General features: G+C 39.0%; 1 protein-coding gene and 2 non-coding genes across 3 annotated transcripts; all 3 read right to left on the bottom strand.

Moving 5' to 3' along the window:
* Positions 1-258: 258 nt before the first annotated feature.
* On the bottom strand, positions 259-365 carry LOC148574763 (small nucleolar RNA R71). The gene has a single exon (XR_015906277.1). It is a non-coding gene; the product is annotated as a small nucleolar RNA R71 (small nucleolar RNA).
* A 10,022-nt stretch (positions 366-10,387) lies between these two features.
* Positions 10,388-11,035, bottom strand: LOC148574764 (uncharacterized). The gene has a single exon (XM_088505952.1). The coding sequence runs from the start codon at positions 11,033-11,035 to the stop codon at positions 10,388-10,390; it is 648 nt and encodes a 215-aa protein (XP_088362078.1).
* An 11,769-nt stretch (positions 11,036-22,804) lies between these two features.
* On the bottom strand, positions 22,805-22,911 carry LOC148574765 (small nucleolar RNA R71). Its single transcript, XR_015906836.1, has one exon. It is a non-coding gene; the product is annotated as a small nucleolar RNA R71 (small nucleolar RNA).
* Positions 22,912-23,979: the final 1,068 nt, after the last annotated feature.

Consider the following 23,979-nt stretch of genomic DNA (forward strand, 5'->3'; position numbering starts at 1 on the left):
TCTGATGCAACAGAACTGCAAGTTTCATGGACTTCCATCTGAAGATCCTTTTCAGTTCTTAACTAAGTTTTTGCAGATTTGTGATACTGTTAAGACCAATGGGTTGATCCCGAGGTCTACAGGCTTATGCTTTTCCCGTTTGCTATAAGAGATAGAGCTAGAGTGTGGTTGGACTCTCAACCCAAAGATAGCCTAAACTCCTGGGATAAGCTGGTCACGGCTTTCTTAGCCAAGTTCTTTCCTCCTCAAAAGCTTAGTAAGATTAGAGTGGATGTCCAAACCTTCAGACAGAAAGAAGGTGAATCCCTCTATGAAGCTTGGGAGAGATACAAGCAACTGACTAAAAAGTGTCCTTCTGACATGCTTTCAGAATGGACCATCCTGGATATATTCTATGATGGTCTGTTTGAACTATCAAAGATGTCATTGGACCATTCTGCAGGTGGATCCATTCACCTAAAGAAAACGCCTGCAGAAGCTCAAGAACTCATTGACATGGTTGTAAATAACCAGTTCATGTACACTTCTGAAAGGAATCCTGTGAATAATGGGACGCCTATGAGGAAGGGAGTTCTTGAAATTGATACTCTGAATGCCATATTGGCTCAGAATAAAATATTGACTCAGCAAGTCAATATGATCTCTCAGAGTCTGAATGGATTGAAGGAATCATCCAACAGTACTAAAGAGGCATATTCTGAAGAAGAAGCTTATGATCCTGAGAACCCTGCAATAGCAGAGGTGAATTACATGGGTGAACCTTATGGAAACACCGATAATCCCTCATGGAGAAATCACCCAAATCTCTCATGGAAGGATCAACAAAAGCCTCAACAAGGCTTTAATAATGGTGGAAGAAACAGGTTTAGCAATAGCAAGCCTTTTCCATCATCCACTCAGCAAAAGACAGAGAGTTCTGAGCAGACCCCATCTAGCTTGGCAAATATAGTTTCTGATCTATCTAAGGCCACTCTAAGTTTCATGAATGAAACAAGGTCCTCCATTAGAAATTTGGAAGCACAAGTGGGCCAGCTGAGTAAAAGGGTCACTGAAACTCCTCCTAGTACTCTCCCAGGCAATACAGAAGAAAACCCAAAAGGAGAGTGCAAGGCCATTGAATTGACCATCATGGCCGAACCTACAAGGGAGGAAGAGGACGCGAATCCCAGTGAGGAAGACCTCCTGGGACGTTCAGTGATCAACAAGGAGTTTTCCTCTGAGGAACCAAAGGAATCTAAGGCTCATCTAGAGACCATAGAGATTCCATTGAACCTCCTTATGCCATTCATGAGCTCTGATGAGTATTCTTCTTCTGAAGAGAATGAAGATATTACTGAAGAGCAAGTTGCCAAGTACCTTGGTGCAATCATGAAGCTAAATACCAAATTATTTGGTAATGAGACTTGGGAAGATGAACCTCCCTTGCTCACCAAATGAACTGAGTGATCTGGATCAACTGAGATTGCCTCAGAAGAAACATAATCCTAGAAAGTTCTTAATACCTTGTACCATAGGCACCATGACCTTTGAGAAGGCTCTATGTGACCTTGGGTCAGGGATAAACCTTATACCACTCTCTGTAATGGAGAAACTGGGAATCTTTGAGGTGCAAGCTGCCAAAATCTCATTAGAGATGGCAGACAAATCTATGAAAATAGCTTATGGACTAGTAGAGGACGTGTTAGTAAAGGTTGAAGGCCTTTACATCCCTGCTGATTTCATAATCCTAGACACTGGGAAGGATGAGGATGAATCCATCATCCTTGGAAGACCGTTCCTAGCCACAGTAAGAGCTGTGATTGATGTAGGCAGAGGAGAATTGATCCTTCAACTGAAGGAGGACAACCTTGTGTTTAAAACTCAAGAATCTCCTTCTGTAACAATGGAGAGGAAGCATAGAAAGCTTCTCTCAGTACAGAGTCAACTAAAGTCCCCACAGTCAAATTCTAAGTTTGGTGTTGGGAGGCCTCAGCCAAACTCTAAGTTCGGTGTTGAACTCCCATATCCAAACTCTAAGTTTGGTGTTGGGAGTCTATAAAATTGACCCGATCACCTGTGTAGCTCCATGAGAGTCCACTGTCAAGCTATTGACATTAAAGAAGTGCTTGTTGGGAGGCAACCCAACTTTTATTTATCTAATTTTATTTTTATTTTTATTGTTCTTTCATGTTTTATTAGGTTCATGATCATGTGGGTCACAAAATAAATACAAATACTAAAAACAGAATCAAAAATAGTAGAAGAAAAATCACACCCTGGAGGAAGGACTTTCTAGCGTTTAAACGTCAGTAAGGAGCATCTGGCTGGCGTTCAACGCCAGAACAGAGCATGGATCTGGCATTGAATGCCAGAAACAAGCAACATCCTGGCGTTCAAACACCAGGAATGCACCCTGAGAAGAGCTGGCACTGAACGCCAGAAACAAGCATAGAACTGGCGTTCAACGCCAGAAACATGCTGCATCTGGGCGTTGAACGCCCAGAACAAGCATCAATTCAGCGTTTAAACGCCAGAATTGCATGCAAAGGCGTTTTACATGCCTAATTGGTGCAGGGATGTAAATCCTTGACACCTCAGGATCTGTGGATCCCACAGGATCACTTCAGGATCTGTGGACCCCACAGGATCCCTACCTACCTCCACTCACCTTCCCTCCTCATAATCCTATATCACCCTTTTTCAAGAACCCTTTACCCATCACCTCTTCACCACTCACATCCATTACTCCCCTAAAATCATCATACAACCCACCTACACCCACCCACTCAAATTTAAACCATCAACACACCTCCATCTCTCCTTCTTCTCATCCTTTCTTTCTTCTTTTGCTCGAGGACGAGCGAACATTTTAAGTTTGGTGTGGAAAAAGCATTGCCTTTTTTCATAACCACTAATGCCTCAAGGGATGCACTTCCCTCCACAAAACTATTGGGAGCAAATCAACACCTTCCTAGGAGAATTAAAGTCTAACATGGGACAACTAAGGGTGGAACATCAAGAGCATTTCATCATCCTCCATGAAATTAGAGAAGATCAAAGAGCAATAAGGGAGGAGCAACAAAGACAAGGAAGAGACATAGAAGAGCTCAAGGACATCATTGGTTCCTCAAGGAGAAAATGCCACCATCACTAAGGTGGACTCATTCCTTGTTCTTAAATTTTCTATTTTTTGTCTTTTATGTTAAATGTTTATTTATGTTTGTGTCTTATTAGATGATCATTAGTATCTAAGTGTCTATGCCTTAAAGTAGTGAATATGAATCCATCACCTCTCTTAAATGAAAAATGTTTTAAAAACAAAGCTTACAGAAAAAAATTGTGAAAAAAATAGCGAAAAAAATGGGAAAAAGAAAAAGTAAGCAGAAAAAGCCAATAACCCTTAAAACCAAAAGGCAAGGGTAAATAAAAAGGATCCAAGGCTTTGAGCATCAGTGGATAGGAGGGCCTAAAGGAATAAAATCCTGGCCTAAGCAGCTAAACCAAGCTGTCCCTAACCATGTGCTTGTGGCATGAAGGTGTCAAGTGAAAACTTGAGACTGAGCGGTTAAAGTCAAGGTCCAAAGCAAAAAAAAAAAAAAAGAGTGTGCTTAAGAACCCTGGACACCTCTAATTGGCGACTTTAGCAAAGCTGAGTCACAATCTGAAAAGGTTCACCCAGTTATGTGTCTGTGGCATTTATGTATCCGGTGGTAATACTGGAAAACAAAGTGCTTAGGGCCACGGCCAAGACTCATAAAGTAGTTGTGTTCAAGAATCAACATACTGAACTAGGAGAATCGATAACACTATCTGAACTCTGAGTTCCTATAGATGCCAATCATTCTGAACCTCAATGGATAAAGTGAGATGCCAAAACTATTCAAGAGGCAAAAAGCTACAAGTCCCGCTCATCTGATTGGAGCTATGTTTCATTGATAGTTTGGAATTTATAGTATAGTCTCTTCTTTTTATCCTATTTGATTTTCAGTTGCTTGGGGACAAGCAACAATTTAAGTTTGGTGTTGTGATGAGCGGATAATTTATACGCTTTTTGGCATTGTTTTTAGTATATTTTTAGTAGGATCTAGTTACGTTTAGGGATGTTTTTATTAGTTTTTATGTTAAATTCATATTTCTGGACTTTACTATGAGTTTGTGTGTTTTTCTGTGATTACAGGTATTTTCTGGCTGAAATTGAGGGACTTGAGCAAAAATCAGATTCAGAGGTTGAAGAAGGACTGCTGATGCTGTTGGATTTTTACCTCCCTGCACTCAAAGTGAATTTTCTGGAGCTAAAGAACTCCAAATGGCGCGCTCTCAATGGCGTTGGAAAGTAGACATTCAGGGCTTTCTAGCAATATATAATATTCCATACTTTGCCCAAGTTTAGATGACGCAAAAGGGCGTTGAACGCCAGTTCTACGCTGTAGTCTGGAGTTAAACGCCAGAAACACGTCACGAACCAGAGTTGAACGCCAAAAACACGTTATAACTTGGCGTTCAACTCCAAAAGAAGCCTCTGCACGTGTAAACTTCAAGCTCAGTCCAAGCACACACCAAGTGGGCCCCGGAAGTGGATTTATGCATCAATTACTTACTTCTTTAAACCCTAGTAACTAGTTTAGTATAAATAGGACTTTTTACTATTGTATTTAGATCTTCGGATCATCTTTGGATTATTTTTTGATCTATTGATCACGTTTGGGGGCTGGCCATTCGGCCATGCCTGAACCTTTCACTTATGTATTTTTAACGGTAGAGTTTCTGCACTCCATAGATTAAGGTGTGGAGCTCTGCTGTTCCTCATGATTTAATGCAAAGTAATACTATTTTATATTCAATTCAACTTATTCCACTTCTAAGATATCTATTCGCACCCAAGAACATGATGAATGTGATGATTATGTGACGCTCATCATCATTCTCACTTATGAACGCGTGCTTGACAAACACTTCCGTTCTACATGCAAATAAGCTAGAATGAGTATCTCTTAGATATCTAATACAGGGGACCGAGTCCGAGATATTAGAATCTTCGTGGTATAAGTTAGAACCCATGGATGGCCATTCCTGAGATCCGAAAGGTCTAAACCTTGTCTGTGGTATTCCGAGTAGGATCTGGGAAGGGATGGCTGTGACGAACTTCAAACTCACGAGTGCTGGGCGTAGTGACAGACGCAAAAGGAGGGTGAATCCTATTCCAGTATGATCGAGAACCTCCAGATGATTAGCCGTGCCGTGACAGAGCATTTGGACCTTTTTCACAAAGAGGATGGGATGTAGCCATTGACAACGGTGATGCCCTATATAAAGCTTGCCATGGAAAGGAGTAGGAAGGATTGGATGAAGACAGCAGGAAACCAGAGGTTCAGAGGAACGAAAGCATCTCTATACACTTATCTGAAATTCTCACCAATGAATTACATAAGTATTTCTATCTTTATTTTCTGTTTATTTATTATTATTATTATTCGAAAACTCCATAACCATTTGATATCCGCCTGACTGAGATTTACAAGATGACCATAGCTTGCTTCATACCAACAATCTCCGTGGGATCGACCCTTACTTACGTAAGGTTTTATTACTTGGACGACCCAGTGCACTTGCTGGTTAGTTGTATCGAAGTTGTGACAAATTATGAATTAAGATTAGAGCACCAAGTTTTTGGAGCCATTACCAGGGATCACAATTTTGTGTACCACTAAGTCAGAGTGGCTTTGCTTAGAGTTCTCTGTTTGTTGCTGAGAAGATGATGGAAAAGGCTTGCTATTGCTAAACCTGTTTCTTCCACCATTATTATTGTTGAAACCTTGTTGAGGTCTATGTTGATCCTTCCATGAGAGATTTGTATGATTTCTCCATGAAGGATTATAGGTGTTTCCATAGGGTTTTCCCATGTAATTCACGTCTTCCATTGCTGGGTTCTCAGGATCATAAGCTTCTTCTTTAGAGGAAGCTTCCTTAGTACTGCCTGTTTGCTGCTTGCATTTCAGACAGACTCTGAAAAATCATATTGACTTGTTGGGTCAATATTTTATTCTGAGCCAATATGGCATTCATAGTATCAATCTCAAGAACTCCTTTCTTCTGAGCTATCCCATTATTCACAGGATTCCTTTCAGAAGTGTACATGAATTGGTTATTTGCAACCATTTCAATGAGTTCCTGAGCTTCTGCAGGCATCTTCTTCAGATGAAGAGATCCTCCAGCAGAGCTATCCAATGACATCTTGGATAGTTCAGACAAACCATCATAGAAAATACCTATGATGCTCCCTTCAGAAAGCATGTCAGAAGGACATCTTCTGATCAATTGCTTGTATATTTCCCAAGCTTCATAGAGGGATTCTCCTTCCTTTTGTCTGAAGGTTTGGACTTCCACTCTAAGCTTGCTCAATTTTTGAGGTGGAAAGAACTTTGCCAAGAAGGCATTGACTAGCTTTTCCCAAGAGTTCAGGCTTTCTTTAGGTTGTGAATCCAACCATGTCCTAGCTCTGTCTCTTACAGCAAAAGGAAAAAGCATAAGTCTGTAGACTTCAGGGTCAACCCCATTGGTCTTGACAGTATCACAGATTTGCAAGAATTCAGCTAAGAACTGATGAGGATCTTCCAATGGAAGTCCATGAAACTTTCAATTCTGTTGCATTAGAGAAACTAATTGAGGCTTAAGCTCAAAGTTGTTTGCTCCAATGGCAGGGATTGAGATGCTTCTCCCATAGAAGTCGGGAGTAGGTGCAGTAAAGTCACCAAACACCTTCCTTGCATTGTTGGCATTGTTGTTTTCGGCTGCCATGGCTTCTTCCTCCTTGAAGAGCTCTGTTAGGCCCTCTAGAGAGAATTATGCTTTACTTTCTCTTAGCTTTCTCTTCAAGGTCCTTTCAGGTTCAGGATCAGCTTGAACAAGTATGCCTTTATCTTTGCTTCTGCTCATATGAAAGAGAAGAGAACAAGAACGTAGGGAATCCTCTATTTCACAGTATAGAGATTCCTTGAGGTGTCAGAGGAAAAGAAGAATAGAAGGAGGACGTAGATGGAAGAGAATTCGAACATATAAAGAAGGAGGGAGTTCGAATTGCACCTTGAGGAAGAGTGTTAGTCCTTTAAATAGAAGGATGTGAGAAGAGGGGAAGAATTTTCGAAAATAAAGTAAAAGATTTTGAAATAATTAAAAGAAATTTTGAAAAATTGATTGATGAATTTCGAAAACTAAAATTGGGAAAGAAATTAAGTGATTTTTGAAAAAGATTTTGAAATTAGAAATAAAAAAGATATGATTGAGAGTTAATTTTGAAAAAGATGTGATTGAGAAGATATGATTGAAGATCAATTTAAAAAGAGAAAGTTTTAAAATCAAAGTTGATTACTTGACTAACAAGAAATTAAAATATATGATTCTTAAACTTTTAAAATTTGATCCTTTCTTAATAGGCAAGTAACAACTTGAAAATTTTGAAGTAAATCTTTAATTATAACAAGGATTTTCGAAAATAAAATGAAAAAAAATTGATTTTTGAAGAGATATAATTGAAAAGATATGATTTGAAAAAGATTTGATGTTGAAAAATTATGAAGATTTGAAAAAAATTTGGATTAAAAACAAAATCTTCCCTCTAGTGTCATCCTGGCATTAAACGCCCAGAATGGCATCCATTCTGGTGTTTAACACCCAAAATGCTACCTTTTTGGGCGTTAAACGCCCAGCCAGGTACCCTGGCTGGCGTTTAAACACCAGTTTTCCTTCTTCACTGGGCGTGTTGAACGCCCAGCTTTTTCTGTTTGATTCCTCTGCTGAATGTTCTGAATCTTCAATTCTCTGTATTATTGACTTGAAAAGACATAGTTTTGAAAATATTTTTGATTTTTTTTTATGATGAGAAATAACAAAAAATGCAACTAAGATCAAATGAACAATGCATGCAAGAGACCAAACTTAGAAATTTTGTATTAGAGGCTTTAACAAATTGAGAATGCATAAGAAAAACAACAAAACACACAAAACAGGAGAATTTAAAGATCAGAGCACTGAAATCATCAAGAACAACTTGAAGATCAATGAAGAACATAATGCATATATTCAAAAAATGCAAGAAGAATAAAAACATGCAATTGACACCAAACTTAAAAATTGATACTAGACTCAAACAAGAAACATAAAATATTTTTGATTTTTATGGTTTTATAAATTTTTTTGTGATTTTCGAAACTTATATGGAAAAGAAAATAAAGAGATTCAAAACTTTTAATGAGAATTCCAGGAATCATGCAATGTTAGTCTAAAGCTTCAGTCTAAAAAGATTAGACATGTTTGGCCAAGCTTCAGCAGGACATTACAATCAGCAGCTAAATTGATGAGAATCAATCAGCTTTTGTGATGCTAAGAACATCACCTTGAAACTCTAGAATTCATTCTTAAAAATTCTGAAAAGTACCTAATCTAAGCAACAAGATACCGTCAGTTGTCCAAACTCGAACAATCCCCGGCAACGGCGCCAAAAACTTGGTATGCGAAATTGTGATCATCAACAATGGTGCCAAAGGACTTGGAGCTCTTAAACATAAATCACACTTTGTCACAATTCCGCACAACTAACCAGCAAGTGCACTGGGTCGTCCAAGTAATAAACCTTACGTGAGTAAGGGTCGATCCCACGGAGACTGTCGGCTTGAAGCAAGCTATGGTCACCTTGTAAATCTCAGTCAGGCGGATTCAAATGGTTATGGAGAATTGATAATTAAAAGATAAATAAAACATAAAATAAAGATAGAGATACTTTTGTAATTTTTTGGTTGGAATTTCAGATAAGCGTATGAAGATGCTTTGTTCCTCCTGAACCTCTGCTTTCCTATTGCCTTCTTCCAATCATTCATACTCCTTTCCATGGCAAGCTTTATGTTGGGCATCACCGTTGTCAATGACTACCTCCCATCCTCTCAGTGAAAACGTTCCAAATGCACTGTCACCGCACGGCTAATCATCTGTCGGTTCTCGATCATGTCGAAATAGGATCCATTAATCTTTTTGCGTCTGTCACACGCCCCACAATCACGAGTTTGAAGCTCGTCACAGTCATCCCTTCCCAGATCCTACTCGGAATACCACAGACAAGGTTTAGACTTTCCGGATCTCAAGAATGACCGCCAATAATTCTAGCCTATACCACGAAGGTTCCAATCTTAGATTAGAAACCCAAGAGATACGCATTCAAGCCATTGCTAGTAGAACAGAGGTGGTTGTCAGGCACATGTTCATAGGTGAGAATGATGATGAGTGTCACGGATCATCACATCCATCAAGTTGAAGAACGAATGAATATCTTGGAGAAGAAATAGACTTGAGTTGAATAGAAAAACAATAGTACTTTGTATTAATTCTTGAAGAACAGCAGAGCTCCACACCTTAATCTATGGTGTGTAGAAACTCCACCGTTGAAAATACATAAGAACAAGGTCTAGGCATGGCCGTGAGGCCAGCCCCCAAACGTGAAAAAGGTTTATCCAAGTATGAGTAAAAGATAGATGAAAATACAATAGCAAAATGTCCTATTTATAGAAAACTAGTAGCCTAGGGTTTACAGAAATAAGTAATTAATGCAGAAATCTTCTTCCGGGCCCACTTGGTGTGTGCTTGGGCTGAGCATTGAAGCTTTCATGTGTAGAGACTTTTCTTGGAGTTAAACGCCAGCTTTTGTGCCAGTTTTGGAGTTAAACGCCAGAATTCTTGAGCTGACTTAGAACGCCGGTTTGAGCCATCAAATCTCGGGCAAAGTATGGACTATTATATATTGATGGAAAGCCCAGGATGTCTACTTTCCAACGCAATTAAGAGCGTGCCAATTGGGCTTCTGTAGCTCCAGAAAATTCACTTCGAGTGTAGGGAGGTCAGAATCCAACAGCATCTGCAGTACTTTTTCAGCCTCTGAATCAGATTTTTGCTCAGGTCCCTCAATTTCAGCCAGAAAATATCTGAAATCACAGAAAAATACACAAACTCATAGTAAAGTCCAGAAGAATAATTTTTAAATAAAAACTAATAAAAATATAATAAAAACTAACTAAAATATACTAAAAACATACTAAAAACAATGCCAAAAAGTGTATAAATTATCCGCTCATCAATAGGCCGCCACTGTGTCCTTAAACTCTTGCCGAGATTCATACAATGTGCCCACCTTCCATTGGCACTTTCTCATGTCCTTTTGAGACTTATGCACTGGAAACCTCTGCCCCTTACCCTCAACAGCCTCCTCCCGATCATCAGCACCCGACTCTTGTCCTTAAATTACATGGTCATGCTCCAATTCATCACTGTCAACTGCATCCTCATCATCCAAATCACTTGTGACAACCGTTTTGCCCTTCTCTGCATTTGAATCCTTCGGCATAAAATTATCTTCACCGAATCCACTTTAATAGTCGTAGACCTCATCACTGTCAATGAAGTGGATGTCTTCGACACTGTTTTCCTCTTCATTAGATGGCAAGTATGTTAGGTTATCAATGTCTTCGCCACTGGTATCATGGTCACTATCCGTCTCATGTCCCTCTTGGCCTAATTCTACTCCACCGTCCTTATTCTCGCATTCGGCTTTAGCCGCAACCCTAGCTCCATCAGTCTTTTGTACGTTCCCTTCAAACACCACTAAATCCAGACCACCACCTAAAGGTTCCTCACTCTTGCTGCCTACAGTTTTTCCCCTCACGTACAGAAAACCGACCTCCGAAAACCCCTCGGCATCCCCAACCTCATGCACCACAAACAGATCAACAAAGCCTATCCTCCCTGCTATGGTACATATTTCAATTGCCTCTGTGTCACCTGTCAACAGCTTCAACTGACTCTCATAATCATCCGCAGTTGGGTCTTTGTACCATAACGTGGCGATGGTGAACTTCAAGTATCCAAGCTGCCTCAGCTTCTCGTATGCCTCAAACACACTCAACCGATCACCGTCAATGTCTTCCACGACTGTAGATTGACCCTTCAAGTACTTGAGCACACCATTCTCATATCCAAATGCCCCACCATGATGCACCCGCATGTTGAAGAGTGCCATCTCCTTCCCGAACAACCCTATTAATCAACACAGGGCGTTAGTAAACCAACTAACAACAACAACAACTATAATCAATTTAAACCCTAGCCTTCCACACACCTTTGCACGATCCACATTAAACCCTAAACTGGTTATGTCCATCAACAAATGAGAAATTGCATTCAAATAATGCTTACCTCGCCAAGGGCTTTCAGTAGGAACAAAGCCAAGTCAACAATGCAGGAAGTTTCCCGGCAACCTCGCTCGAGCTACCAACACTGACGAACAGATTTTTGCTAGTAAAGACACAATAAATTCTCGTTACTAGTATAGTTTCTAAACCAACAAAGAATCCTTTCGTACAAAAACTTGTTTGTCACTTAAGCAAACCCAATAAAAATAATAACCGAAGTATTCAAACCTCGAGTCATCTCTCAAGGAATTGCAGGGATGTGTAGTTATTATTGGTTATGGAAAAGTATATTTTTGGGTTTTTGAAGGTTTGAACAAGGTATGAGAATTAGACGTCCTATCCTAGTTATCCTTATCAATCATGATGAGAATTGTTCATTGCTCCCACTTAGTTAACCCTTACTAAATAAAGTAAAGTCAAGTGGACTAACCAATTTGATTCCTCAAGTCCTAGTCAACTCCTAAGGAAAGACTAGCTTTAGAGGTATCCAAATCAACCAGTAACCTTCAATTATCAATTAACAAAGGAGTTTGATAACTCAAGAGTCTCCAATTACTCAACCAAAGCCAAGGATCATAAAAAGGTAATTTAAAACCCTCCCAAGCATTTTATTAAACACTTGGAAGGCATAACATAGAAACATAGAAAAGTAATAGGGAATGTAAAATCCAAACAACCAATTGAAAGCATCAATAACATAAAAACAATCATAAATCTGAAATACCTCAAATTGCATTAAATATAAATTCAATTCTAACATGAAAGGTTCATAAACCAAATTGGGGAAATAAGTAAACTAACAAGAGAAATAGATAAGCTAAAGTTCTAGAACTAATAAAAGTAGAGAAGAAACTAAATTAAAGGAACATTAAACCTGAAATTGAGAAGAAGTAATCTTAAAACTAAGAGAAATCCTAAAACCTAGAGAGAGGAGAGAGCCTCTCTCTAGAAAACTACATCTAAAACCTAAAATTATGAATGAATGTGAAGTGTGAATGAATGGATGGATTCTCCCACTCTGTAGCCTCTAATCTGTGTTTTCTGGGCCGAAAACTGGGTCAAAAACAGCCCAGAAATTGCTCCCCAGCGATTTCTGATAGGTTCAGCACATGGCTCTATCACGCGTACGCGTCGTCCACGCACACACGTGGATTGAACTTTTGCCAGGTCACGGGTACGCGTGATCCACGCATGCGCGTCGCCTAACAGCGTGGCAACTATGGCAAATTATATATCATTTCGAAGCCTCGGATGTTAGATTTCCAATGCAACTAGAACCGCCTCATGTGGACCTCTGTAGCTCATGTTATGGTCAGTTAAGTATGAAGAGGTTAGGCTGGACAGCTTAGCAATTCCTTCAATTTCTTGTATTCCTTCCACTTTTGCATGCTTCCTTTCCATCCTCTAAGCCATTCCTGCCCTATAAACCCTGAAATCACTTAACACACATATCAAGGCATCAAATGGTAATAAGAGAGGATTAAAGATAGCAAATTTAGGGCCAAAGAAGCATGTTTTCAATCATAGCATAAAATTAGGAAGGAAAATATAAAACCATGCAATTTATATGAATAAGTGTGAGTTTAGTGGATAAAATCCACTCAATTAAGTACAAGATGTACCACGAAATAGTGGTGCATCAAATCTCTCCACACTTAAACATTAGCAAGTCCTCATGCTAAGCTCAAGGAGATAGAAAGAATGAATGTTGGAAAGTAAGACTCATGAGATGCAGCCTGTGAATGCAACTATATGCTAAGATGTGTCTATCTACTTGGTTAAAAGTAAATAAGTTCTCCAAGACAAACATAAATCAAATTTCACTAATTCAAATCACAGAATAAAGAATAATTAAACTTGTAAGAAGATAGCTCATGAAAGCAGGGAACATAGAATCAAGCATTGAACCCTCACTGGTAGTATATATGCACTCTAATCACCCAAGTGTCTAGGGTCAATTCACTCTACTCTCCTCTAGTCATGCTTTCTAGACTTTGTTCTTCATCTAACCAATCAACAAATATTTAGTATACCAATGCAAACATCATGAGGTCTTTTCAAGGTTATAATGGGCTAAGGTAAGGGTGAGGATATATGTATGGCCAAGTGAGCTATAATATGAATCTTTGACTAACCTAAGCTCTTACCTAACACACATACACACTCTCTATACACTTCTAAAATCATGCCTAGCTACCCATAATTCCCACTTTTGCATCACATACTCATGTACTAAATTTTTCTTTAATTTTATCACATATGCATTGATCTTTTATTAAGCTTAACATTGGGATAATTTTGTCCCCTTATTTATTTATTTATTTATTTGAATATTTTTGGTTTTTTTTATCATAAAAGAAAACATAACATATCAGTGCACATGAGTTTTTTATTTTATTTCTCGTCTCACATGAGCATGCACCCAAATTATAAATATTTTGTCAATGAATCGCTGTACACTTTTATCAACCCAAGTTCTCACAGTTTTCCACACTTAATTAATACACAATCTCTAACTTAAGCTAACCAAAGATTCACTTGGGGTATTTAATTATTTTTCCGCTTAAGACTAGTGAATGTGGTAAAATATAGAACAAAAGGGGATTAAAAGGCTCAAAGTGGCAAACAAGGTTGATTGAAGGGGTAGGCTATTTGGGATAAGTGAGCTAAGAACAAATGATGGCCTCAATTATATGCAAGCATGTAAATACACTAAACAATGGACATATAGAATGAAACAAAGCAAAGATTGCAATCATAGGGAAGAAACACACAAGAATAAAATATTATGGTTAAATAATGTAACCATGTAATTAAGCTCAAAATCTCACTGGGTTGTGTGTTCTTAGTTATAATTCATGTTCAGTATTATAGTCTTCAACAAGTTTAACAAAAATTTTTTAATCAAGTAGTGAAATTTCATAAAATAGGGTCTTGAAAAGAAACTTATTACTTTAATCAAGTAGTGATAAAATATGCACAAAATCAAACAAACATGCAAATGCAACATCTAACAAATTAACATTAGTGTTTGAAAGAGGGAGTAACTAACCCAGGAAGTCGGTATCGATCTCCCCACACTTAAAGATAGCACTGTCCTCGGTGCATGCTAAGATGTGCAAGTGGACGGGTGGCTCCAACTGATGAGTTTCTCCAAAGATTGTGCAGATGGACTTGTCTGTCGCCTCATGTAAAAGTTTTCCATTTCCCTTTCTGGTGGCCATCCTGAAAGAAAAAGGGAAGAAAAGTAACCCAAAAATAAAGATAGAAAATAGAGAAAATATAGGTGGGTTAATGCCAAATAATGAGGGTCTCAATTACATGGTAGCTACAACATGCAAGTGAGAAAATAGTAGAAGCACATGGCATATCAACTAAATAGCAAACAAGTTAAGAAGCACCCAAAATAATGCAAGAAAATGCAACAGTTGAGTAAGAAAAGTTTAACCCCAAAGTGAAAACAACAAATATAGAAAAGAAAAGGAGAAGAAATAATAAAGTTAGAATGCCATGAATGGGAGTATGCAAATGTAACAAATAGAAGAAAAGAAAGGGAATAAGGATGAGCGGAGAGGAGAAGAGAGTGAGAAAGGAGGATTAGAGAATAAGAAAGGGGAGAAAAATTGAGAGTGAATGGAATCTGAGACGCGACGCGTGAGCGTCGCCCACATGTACGCGTGGGTGTGCAGAAGAAGAGGTGACGCGTAAGCGTCGGTCACGCGTACGCGTGACATCTCGTCGTGCCAGACGCACGACAATAGCCTCCTTCCCGCGCAACTCTCTGTTCAAAACACTTTCTTACGCCGATTTTTCATCCACGCGTACGCGTTGCTGATGCTTACGTGTGGATTGGCAAAATTACAGGTGATGCGCACGCATTGCCCACACGTGCGCATGGGTTGGCTTGTGCGTCAGGCACCCTTCCAGCACACCTCTGACGTAACTCTCTATAACTTTTTACTGAGAGCTGAATTCGCATCGACGCGTATGCGTGGGTCACGCGTACGCGTCACATCCCCCTTTTTTTTGTATGTATGTATGAAGAATGCAGAATGCAGATGCAGATGATTATGCAGAAATTATAAATGCAAAACTTGTAAAAAATAAAATAAAACTAGGAATAAAAAAGGAACGATCATACCATGGTGGGTTGTCTCCCACCTAGAACTTTTAGTTAAAGTCCTTAAGTTGGACATTTGGTGAGCTCCTTGTCATGGTGGCTTATGCTTGAACTCATCCAGGAATCCCCACCAGTGCTTGTAATTCCAATAGCCTCCGGGATCCCATACTAGTTGCATAAAACTTTCAAGCAAGTTAAAGCAAGCGACAAGGCCCCAAGAGTGTTGATTGCTATAATAAATTTCGAGATCCCAAACTTTGCTTTTGCACCCGTCTTCTTGTTGATCATCATTTTTCCACTTGGGTGGTGAGCAATCGGAATTCTCACTGAGATATCCAAACAACTTCCTAGACCCATTCAGTTGAGAATTATACCAACCCTTGTACTTCAATTTGGAGCATGCAACCATGTTGAACCTTGCATGACAATTCCTACCACTAACCATCTCCCTCTTACTCTTATAGCCACAAAGAGCTCTAAGTTGCCCATCCGTCTCAAGAAAAGCATACTCAAGTGGGTTAATTAAGCTTAGAGATGAAAGATTTACCCACTTGAATGAAGGAATGGGTGGTGATGGCTTTGGGGAAGAGGTCTCCAACAACTTTGGCAAGGTGATTTCCAGCTCCATTCCCTTGAGCTCTTCTTTGACAACTTCCACCTCTTGACAAGCTTCTGCAACAGTAACCTCTTCCTCTAGTTCAATGGGAGAGAGTTCAATTGTAGGTAGAAACTCATTTACTATTGAACTCATCTCATGATCAACAGCTTCCAAGTCTTCAACATCAAATTCAAACGTTTTGGAAGGAGGCGCTATGACTTGAGTTTTCCATGGAGGTTCTGCATCTCTTAAGTCTTCGACAACCTCTTCTTCTTTGATAGTTTCGGCTTTCTCCACTTGCTCTAGTACAAAATTAGACTCCTCCTTGATGCCTTCCCTTTCATGACAACTTTCCTCAAGGGTCTCTACTACCTTCATCTTTAGGGCCACCTCTAGCTTCTTGTGAAGTATGAATTCACGAAACCGATCCCTTCTCTCTTGTTCCAGGTCAGTAGCATAATTGGGATCATGTTGCCCTTGGATTGATGGATATGGGTATTCTTGCACGAAGGGTGGTGGTGCAGCAAAGCTTGAGGGTTGAATGTTGGAGGCAGAGGATTGGTCTATGCGGGATATAAGATTTTGGAGTTTAGAGGTGAGACCAATGAACCTAGGGATGAGTGTGGATTGAAGCTCCTGTTGTCCTTGACGAATAACACTATAGGAGGGTTCATTTGTTGGGAGAAATGGCTCATAATGGGAAGATGGTTCTTCTTGGTAAGGATATGGAGATGGTGAATATTGAGGTGGTGGTTCTGGGTATAGTTCATATGGTTCGTATGGTGGTTGGTGTGGTGGGCAAAGGTTAGGGTCATAAGGAGGTGAATAGTTATAGGTGGCTTGTAAGTATGGTGGTTCAAATCTATGTTGAGAAGGGAGTACGTAGGTATTTTGTGGTGGGTGTTGATTGTCACGAAGGGGTCCACCATAACCATTGTCTTGGTAAGCATCATAGAATGGTTGTTGATAATAGCTTGGAGGTGGTTGTTGCCAAGAGGGTTGATCAGATCCTTGTGGCTCCTCCCATCTTTGATTGTCCCATCCTTGATGCAAGCCTTCATTGTAATCTCCACTTCCTACAACATGATTATAACCAAACTCATAGCCAAAGGGGTGAGAATTCATGGTAACAAAACAAAATATAAAAAAAAAACTAATAAAAATTAAGCAACAAAGTACTAAAACTAACAAAAACTAACAAATAAGCAAAAAGCAAATATTTATAACAACCAATAATAAGGCACACGTTTGCAATTCTCCGGCAACGGCGCCATTTTGACGAACGGATTTTTGCTAGTAAAGAATTCACAATAAATTCTCGTTGGTAGTATAGTTTCTAAACCAACAAAGAATCCTTTTGTACAAAAACTTATTTGTCACTTAAGCAAACCCAATAAAAATAATAACCGAAGTATTCAAACCTCAGGTCGTCTCTCAAAGAATTGCAGGGAGATGTATTTATTATTGGTTATGGAAAAGTATATTTTTGGGTTTTTGAAAGGTTGAACAAGGAATGTAAATGATAAGAAAATAAACTAATAATTAAGTGAAGTCTTGTTAAGGTATGAGAATTAGACGTCCTATCCTAGTGATCCTTATCAATTGTGATGAGAATTGTTCATTGCTCCACTTAGTTAACCCTTACTAAATAAAGGAAAGTCAAGTGGACTAACCAATTTGATTCCTCAAGTCCTAGTCAACTCCTAAGGAAAGACTAGCTTTAGAGGTATCCAAATCAACCAGCAACCTTCAATTATCAATCAACAAAGGAGTTTGATAACTCAAGAGTCTCCATTACTCAACCAAAGCCAAGAATCATAAAAAGCTAATTTAAAACCCTCCCAAGCATTCTATCAAACACTTGGAAGGCATAACATAGAAACATAGAAAAGTAATAGGGAATGTAAAATCCAAACAACCAATTGAAAGCATCAATAACATAAAAACAATCATAAATCTGAAATACCTCAAATTGCATTAAATATAAATTCAATTCTAACATGAAAGGTTCATAAACCAAATTGGAGAAATAAGTAAACCAACAAGAGAAATAGATAAGCTAAAGTTCTAGAACTAATAAAAGTAGAGGAGAAACTAAATTAAAGAAATATTAAACCTGGAATTGAGAAGAAGTAATCCTAAAACTAAGAGAAATCCTAAAACCTAAAATTATGAATGAATGAATGTGAAGTGTGAAATGAATGGATGAATTCCCCCACTCTGTAATCTCTAATCTATGTTTTCTGGGCCAAAAACTGGGTCTAAAACAATCCAGAAATTGCCTCAGCAATATCTGATATGTCCAGCACGTAGCTCTGTTACACGTACGCGTCGTCCACACACACGCGTGGATTGAACTTTTGCCAGGTCATGCGTACCCGTGATCCACGCGTGTGCGTTGCCTAACAGCGTGGCAACTATGGCAAATTATCTATTATTTCGAAGCCCCGGATGTTAGCTTTCTAACGCAACTAAAACCACCTCATTTGGACCTCTGTGGCTCAAGTTATGGTCAGTTAAGTATGAAGAGGTCAGGCTGGACAGCTTAGCAATTCCTTCAATTTCTTGTATTCTTTCCACTTTTGCATGCTTCCTTTCCATCTTCTAAGCTATTCCTGCCCTATAAACCCTGAAATCACTTAACACACACATCAAGGCATCGAATGGTAATAAGAGAGGATTAAAGTTAGCAAATTTAGGGCCAAAGAAGCATGTTCTCAATCATAGCACAAAATTAGGAAAGAAAATGTAAAAACATGCAATTTATATGAATAAGTGTGAGTTTAGTGGATAAAATCCACTCAATTAAGTACAAGATGTACCACAAAATAGTGGTGCATCAAATGCCGGACAGTCCTCGCAGGAAGGTCTTCCAAGGGTTTCACACAATCGTTTCACACAAACGTTTCACTCTGCAATCCTATTCTCAGACAATGCCTTGCTTGGGGAAGGCAAAATGATTTTGCGGGAAGAAATAGCAACTAACAGGGACATTTTGGTCTTAAAAAATTATTTTTGGGCACAAAGGACGATTTTAAAATAAACTGTAACCTTTAGAACCATTTTGTTGCGAAAAAAGGCTAGGGACGAAATTAATTTTTGACCCCTACGTTAGAGACCAAAATCATACTTATCCCTTTTTTTCTTTTATTTTAGTGAATCAGCCTCTTGAAAATAGAAAAGTCAGAATAGAATTTCACCATAACCTTAAGAAAGGAAAAGAAAGTATGACGCAGTTCATTTTTCATATATATTCATAACAGTGTAAATTAAATTAAATTGTTTGATTCATGGGTTGCTTTAAATATAGGAATTCAAATAAATATAATTCTGCCTTACCATCTCACGCTAAAAAAGCAGTAAACTACGAACTACTTTGGAGTTGATATTAAATTATTAATTTAATAAGCAAGGCAACATAAGTACAAACTCACTAGTTTAAAGCAGTACATGTATGCACGTAGGATCGATCCCATAGTTCAGCAACTTCACACCAAGTTCACATTAAAAAGGTAGAAAGATGAAAACTAGCCATTCAACAAACAAAAAATTTTAAAATCAAACACTTTTAAAATACAAAATTCGTTGCAGCTCTAAATTAACAATTAATATTTTCAAAATTTAATTAAAAATATCACAAAGATTTAAAATAATAACTGAGAGTTTAGGCTTGATGCCAGGGCATTTTGGCCAGTTTCACTGACCTTTTCTTTACTGTTTTAGGGTAGTTTCATGCATTTTCTTAGGAAATAAGTAAGTTTTGGGTAGAATTTCACTTACATCTTGATTCAAGCAAACATTGTGAACTTTACATGATTTCATAAGAATTATGCAAGAATTGAATGACAAATTGGATGATGCATGTCTCATGATTTGGATTAGAACTTTGATGCACTCTATTGCTTGATTTCAGGACAAAGGAAGCAAGGAAGAACCACGTTAGCAGCCGCGTTAGTCTAACTAATGTAACTACTAACGTGAGATGGGAGCTAGCTTGCAACGTTAATGAGAAAAGTAATCGCCAATAACGTCCTCGAAGCCATCATAGCCCACGTTAAGAGTCACGTTAACTAAGTTAACGTGAACTCTAACGTGGAAGAAGAAAATGAAGCCAACGTTAGTGACACTCACCTTTGTCACTAACGTTGGACTAAGCTCATATTGGCCACATTAAGAGCCACGTTAACTCAGTTAACGTGGACTCTAACGTGGGGAAGCAAAAGAATGGCCAACGTTAGTGACACTCACCTTTGTCACTAACGTTGGACTAAGCCACTTTGAGCCACGTTAGTTGCCACATTAACTTAGTTAACGTGGAAGCTAACGTGGAGGGAGCAAGAATCGCCAACGTTAGTGACACTCACCTTTGTCACTAACGTTGGAATGAGCTACTATGAGCAACGTTAACTCCCGCGTTAACTTAGTTAATGTGGAAGCTAACGTGGATGAAAGAATGATGAGCCAACGTTAGTGACACTCATCTTTGTCACTAACGTTGGAGATGGCTATCACCACCACGTTAGAAGCCACGTTAACCTAGTTAACGTGAACTCTAACGTGGGAAGTAGGGGCGTTTTGAAACGTTAGTAACAAAGGTAAGTGTCACTAACGTTTTTGAAGATTTGGCAAGCCTACGTTAAAGGTCACGTTAGCCACACTAACGTGAACTCTAACGTAGGGGGAAGGGAGGATTCTCAACGTTATTGGAAAAATTAACTCCCAATAACGTGTGCGAAGGACCAAGAGGCAACATTAGTGGTCACGTTGGTACCACTAACATTGAAGTTAACGTGGATCATCCTTGGGTTAGGAACGTTAGTGAAAAAGGTGACTGCCACTAACGTTCTCGAACACACACTTTCACTTAACATTAACGCCACTAACGTCCTAAGCTAAAAGTCTCTGCCTACTTCACACTTTCTCTCTGCAAGTAAAGCTAAGCCCACTGAAGAGGATAACTGCTTCAAACTCAAGATCCAAAGGCCTATATCCAAGATTTGAAGAACCAACTAGAAGATCAGAAGAGTAGTATATATAGGGGTAGTTTTGAATCAAAAGGGGGGTTGGAAATTTGAGAACTACTCTGTGTATTTTACTTTCTCTGCAACTTTTAGTTTAATTCTCAGAATGTACTCTCCATCTATGCTTTTCATTCCTAGAGCTATGAACAACTAAACCCCTTTCATTGGGTTAGGGAGCTCTGTTGTAATTTGATGGATTAATATTAGTTTTCATTATTCTTCTTCTATCTTTTCTCTTGATTTTACTAGAAAGCTTTCAATCTTTATTCAATTGGGTAGTTATCTTAGAAAAGAAGCTATTCATACTTGGATCTCTTCGGAACTTTGGAAGAGGAATGAAGATATCATGCTATAAATGCTTTCTCATGTTGGACCAAATTGGGGTTTGGATGGATATAGTGACATATAATCCTACCAACACTTTGATTTGGAAATACATGTGGTATAATCAGTGACCATACTTCATATCTTCTCATGAGCAATTGACCAAGGAATTGGCTATTGATCAAGATTTGAGAGATTGAATTACCAAAAAATTGGAATTCGATCACTTAAGATTGCCAAGGAGATCAATGAATGCATTGATTGAGGAAGAGATGAAAATGAACTTGATCCGGAGAATGCAACATCTCCTAAGCACAATGAATTCCCCATTTCTGATCTTACCCATTCTCTATAAATTCTGCAATCTACTTTTATGAGCATCTTCCCCACTCCCATTTAAGATTTTGTAATTTACTTTCCGCTATTTACATTCAGCTTTTTATTTCCAACATTTACATTTTCTGCTATTTACTTTCCCGCCATTTAATTTTCTGCAAATATCAAATCCAATTCTGCTTAGTTCAACTAGAACATTCCTCTAATTAAATTTGCTTGACCAATCAATCCCTGTGGGATTCAACCTCACTCTATTGTGAGTTTTTACTTGACGATAATTCGGTATACTTGCCGAAGGAAAATTGTTGAGAGACAAGTTTTCGTGCATCAAGTTTATGGCGCCGTTGCTGGGGATTGATTTTGTATCAACAATGATTAATTGGAGGATAACTAGATTGAGCATTTTTCTTTTGTTTGATATAAAATTCTGTTTGAGTAATTTACTTTCAGTTTTAGTTATTTTCTCCCCTTTCCCCTACTTGTTTTTAGTTGTTTACAATTCAGTCCACTAACCAACTAACTGTTTGATATATTGCATCACTCACACTAACAACAATTCTAACAGAAATACTTTCTGCATCTATTTCCTTGCTTGTGCCTTGTTGGTTGTATGACAGGGAGAAGAAGCGGGACTTCAACTTCCTTTGATTCTGAACCTGAGAGGACCTTTCTTAGATTAAGGAGGGAAGCAAGAGGAAAATAAGTAGTTGGTTCGGAGGAAGAAGAGGAGTATTTTAAACCAAACATGGATGAAAATATGGAGAACCATCATGAAGAAGAGGCTCACAACCATGGCAGAGAAGGTCTAGCAAATCATGCTGGGCAGGAGAGAAGAGTTGTAGGCTCTTATATCAACCCAAACCCAGGAAACTGTGGGAGTAGCATTCAAAAGCCAACCATACATGCCAACAACTTTGAACTAAAACCACAGCTCATCACCCTTGTTCAGAATAACTGTTCGTTCGGAGGAGGTGTCCAAGAAGACCCCAACCAACATTTAACCACCTTCCTGAGGATATGTGATACTGTGAAGTCTAACGGTGTTCATCCTGACACCTATAGACTACTTCTGTTTCCCTTCTCGCTCAAGGACAAAGCATCTAAATGGCTGGAATCCTTTCCAAAGGAGAGTTTAGCAACCTGGGAAGACGTGGTGAACAAGTTCTTGGCAAGATTCTATCCTCCTCAACGGATCAACAGGTTGAGAACTGAGGTACAAACATTTAGGCAGCAGGATGGTGAGACTCTATATGAAGCATGTGAGAGGTTTAAAGACTTGACAAGAAGATGCCCGCCAGATATGTTCAATGAATGGGTACAGCGACACATTTTCTATGAAGGCCTCTCCTATGAATCAAAGAAGGCAATAGACCACTCATCCGGGGGATCTCTGAACAAAAAGAAGACCATTGAGGAGGCCATAGATGTCATTGAGACTGTAGCAGAGAATGACTACTTCTATGCTTCTGAAAGAGGCAACACTAGAGGAGTGATGGAGCTAAACAATGTGGATGCACTACTGGCCCAAAACAAGCTTATTACCAAGCAGCTGGCTGACCTCACCAAGAAGATGGAGAGGAACCAAGTAGTAGCAATCACCACCTTATCAACAACCCAAGAGGGGGTGAATGCAGAGGCAGAAGGTGAGCATGAACAAGCCAACTACATTGGAAACTTACCCAGGCAGACTCATGATCTATAATCTTAGACCTACAACCCTGGTTGGAGGAATCACCCAAACTTTGGGTGGGGAAATCAACAAGATCAAGGCCAAGATCAGAGACGTCACAACCCCAACAACCATGCAGCTCACCAACATTCCACACAGAGATCATATCAACACCACCCTAACAACACCTCTCCACATCCATACCAAAACCAAGATAACCCTTCTCATCCATCCAATCTCAACCCACCATCATCTGATGACAGACTCTCAAGGATTGAGACTCTACTTGAAGGCATATGCAAGGAGATTCAAGATAACAAGGTGTTCAAGGAGGAGGTGTGAGCCAATATCAAGAATCAGGGAGACACCATCAAGAGGCTGGAATTTCAAGTGGGATACCTCTCCGAGTAGATTCCCAAACCTACAGACAGCTTCCCAAGTGACACAGAGAAAAACCCGAGAGGTGAAGTAAAGAAAGTAAGATGGGAAGATTGCAAGATGGTCACTATAAGTGATAAGGAGACCGAGGACGAACCGAACAAACCATTAGAACAACCTGGAGATACATCAGCAGAGAAACAGAAAGAGGAGCACCAAGCACCCAAAATTTCACAGAAGGAGCTGATAAGACTCTATGCACCTTTTCCCCAATTACTCAATGGTGGTGTAGAGAAGAGAATATACTCAAGGTTTCTTGACATATT

Source organism: Arachis ipaensis, chromosome B2, assembly GCF_059453495.1.
Source record: "Arachis ipaensis isolate K30076 ecotype BB chromosome B2, ASM5945349v1, whole genome shotgun sequence".
NCBI lineage: Eukaryota > Viridiplantae > Streptophyta > Magnoliopsida > Fabales > Fabaceae > Arachis > Arachis ipaensis.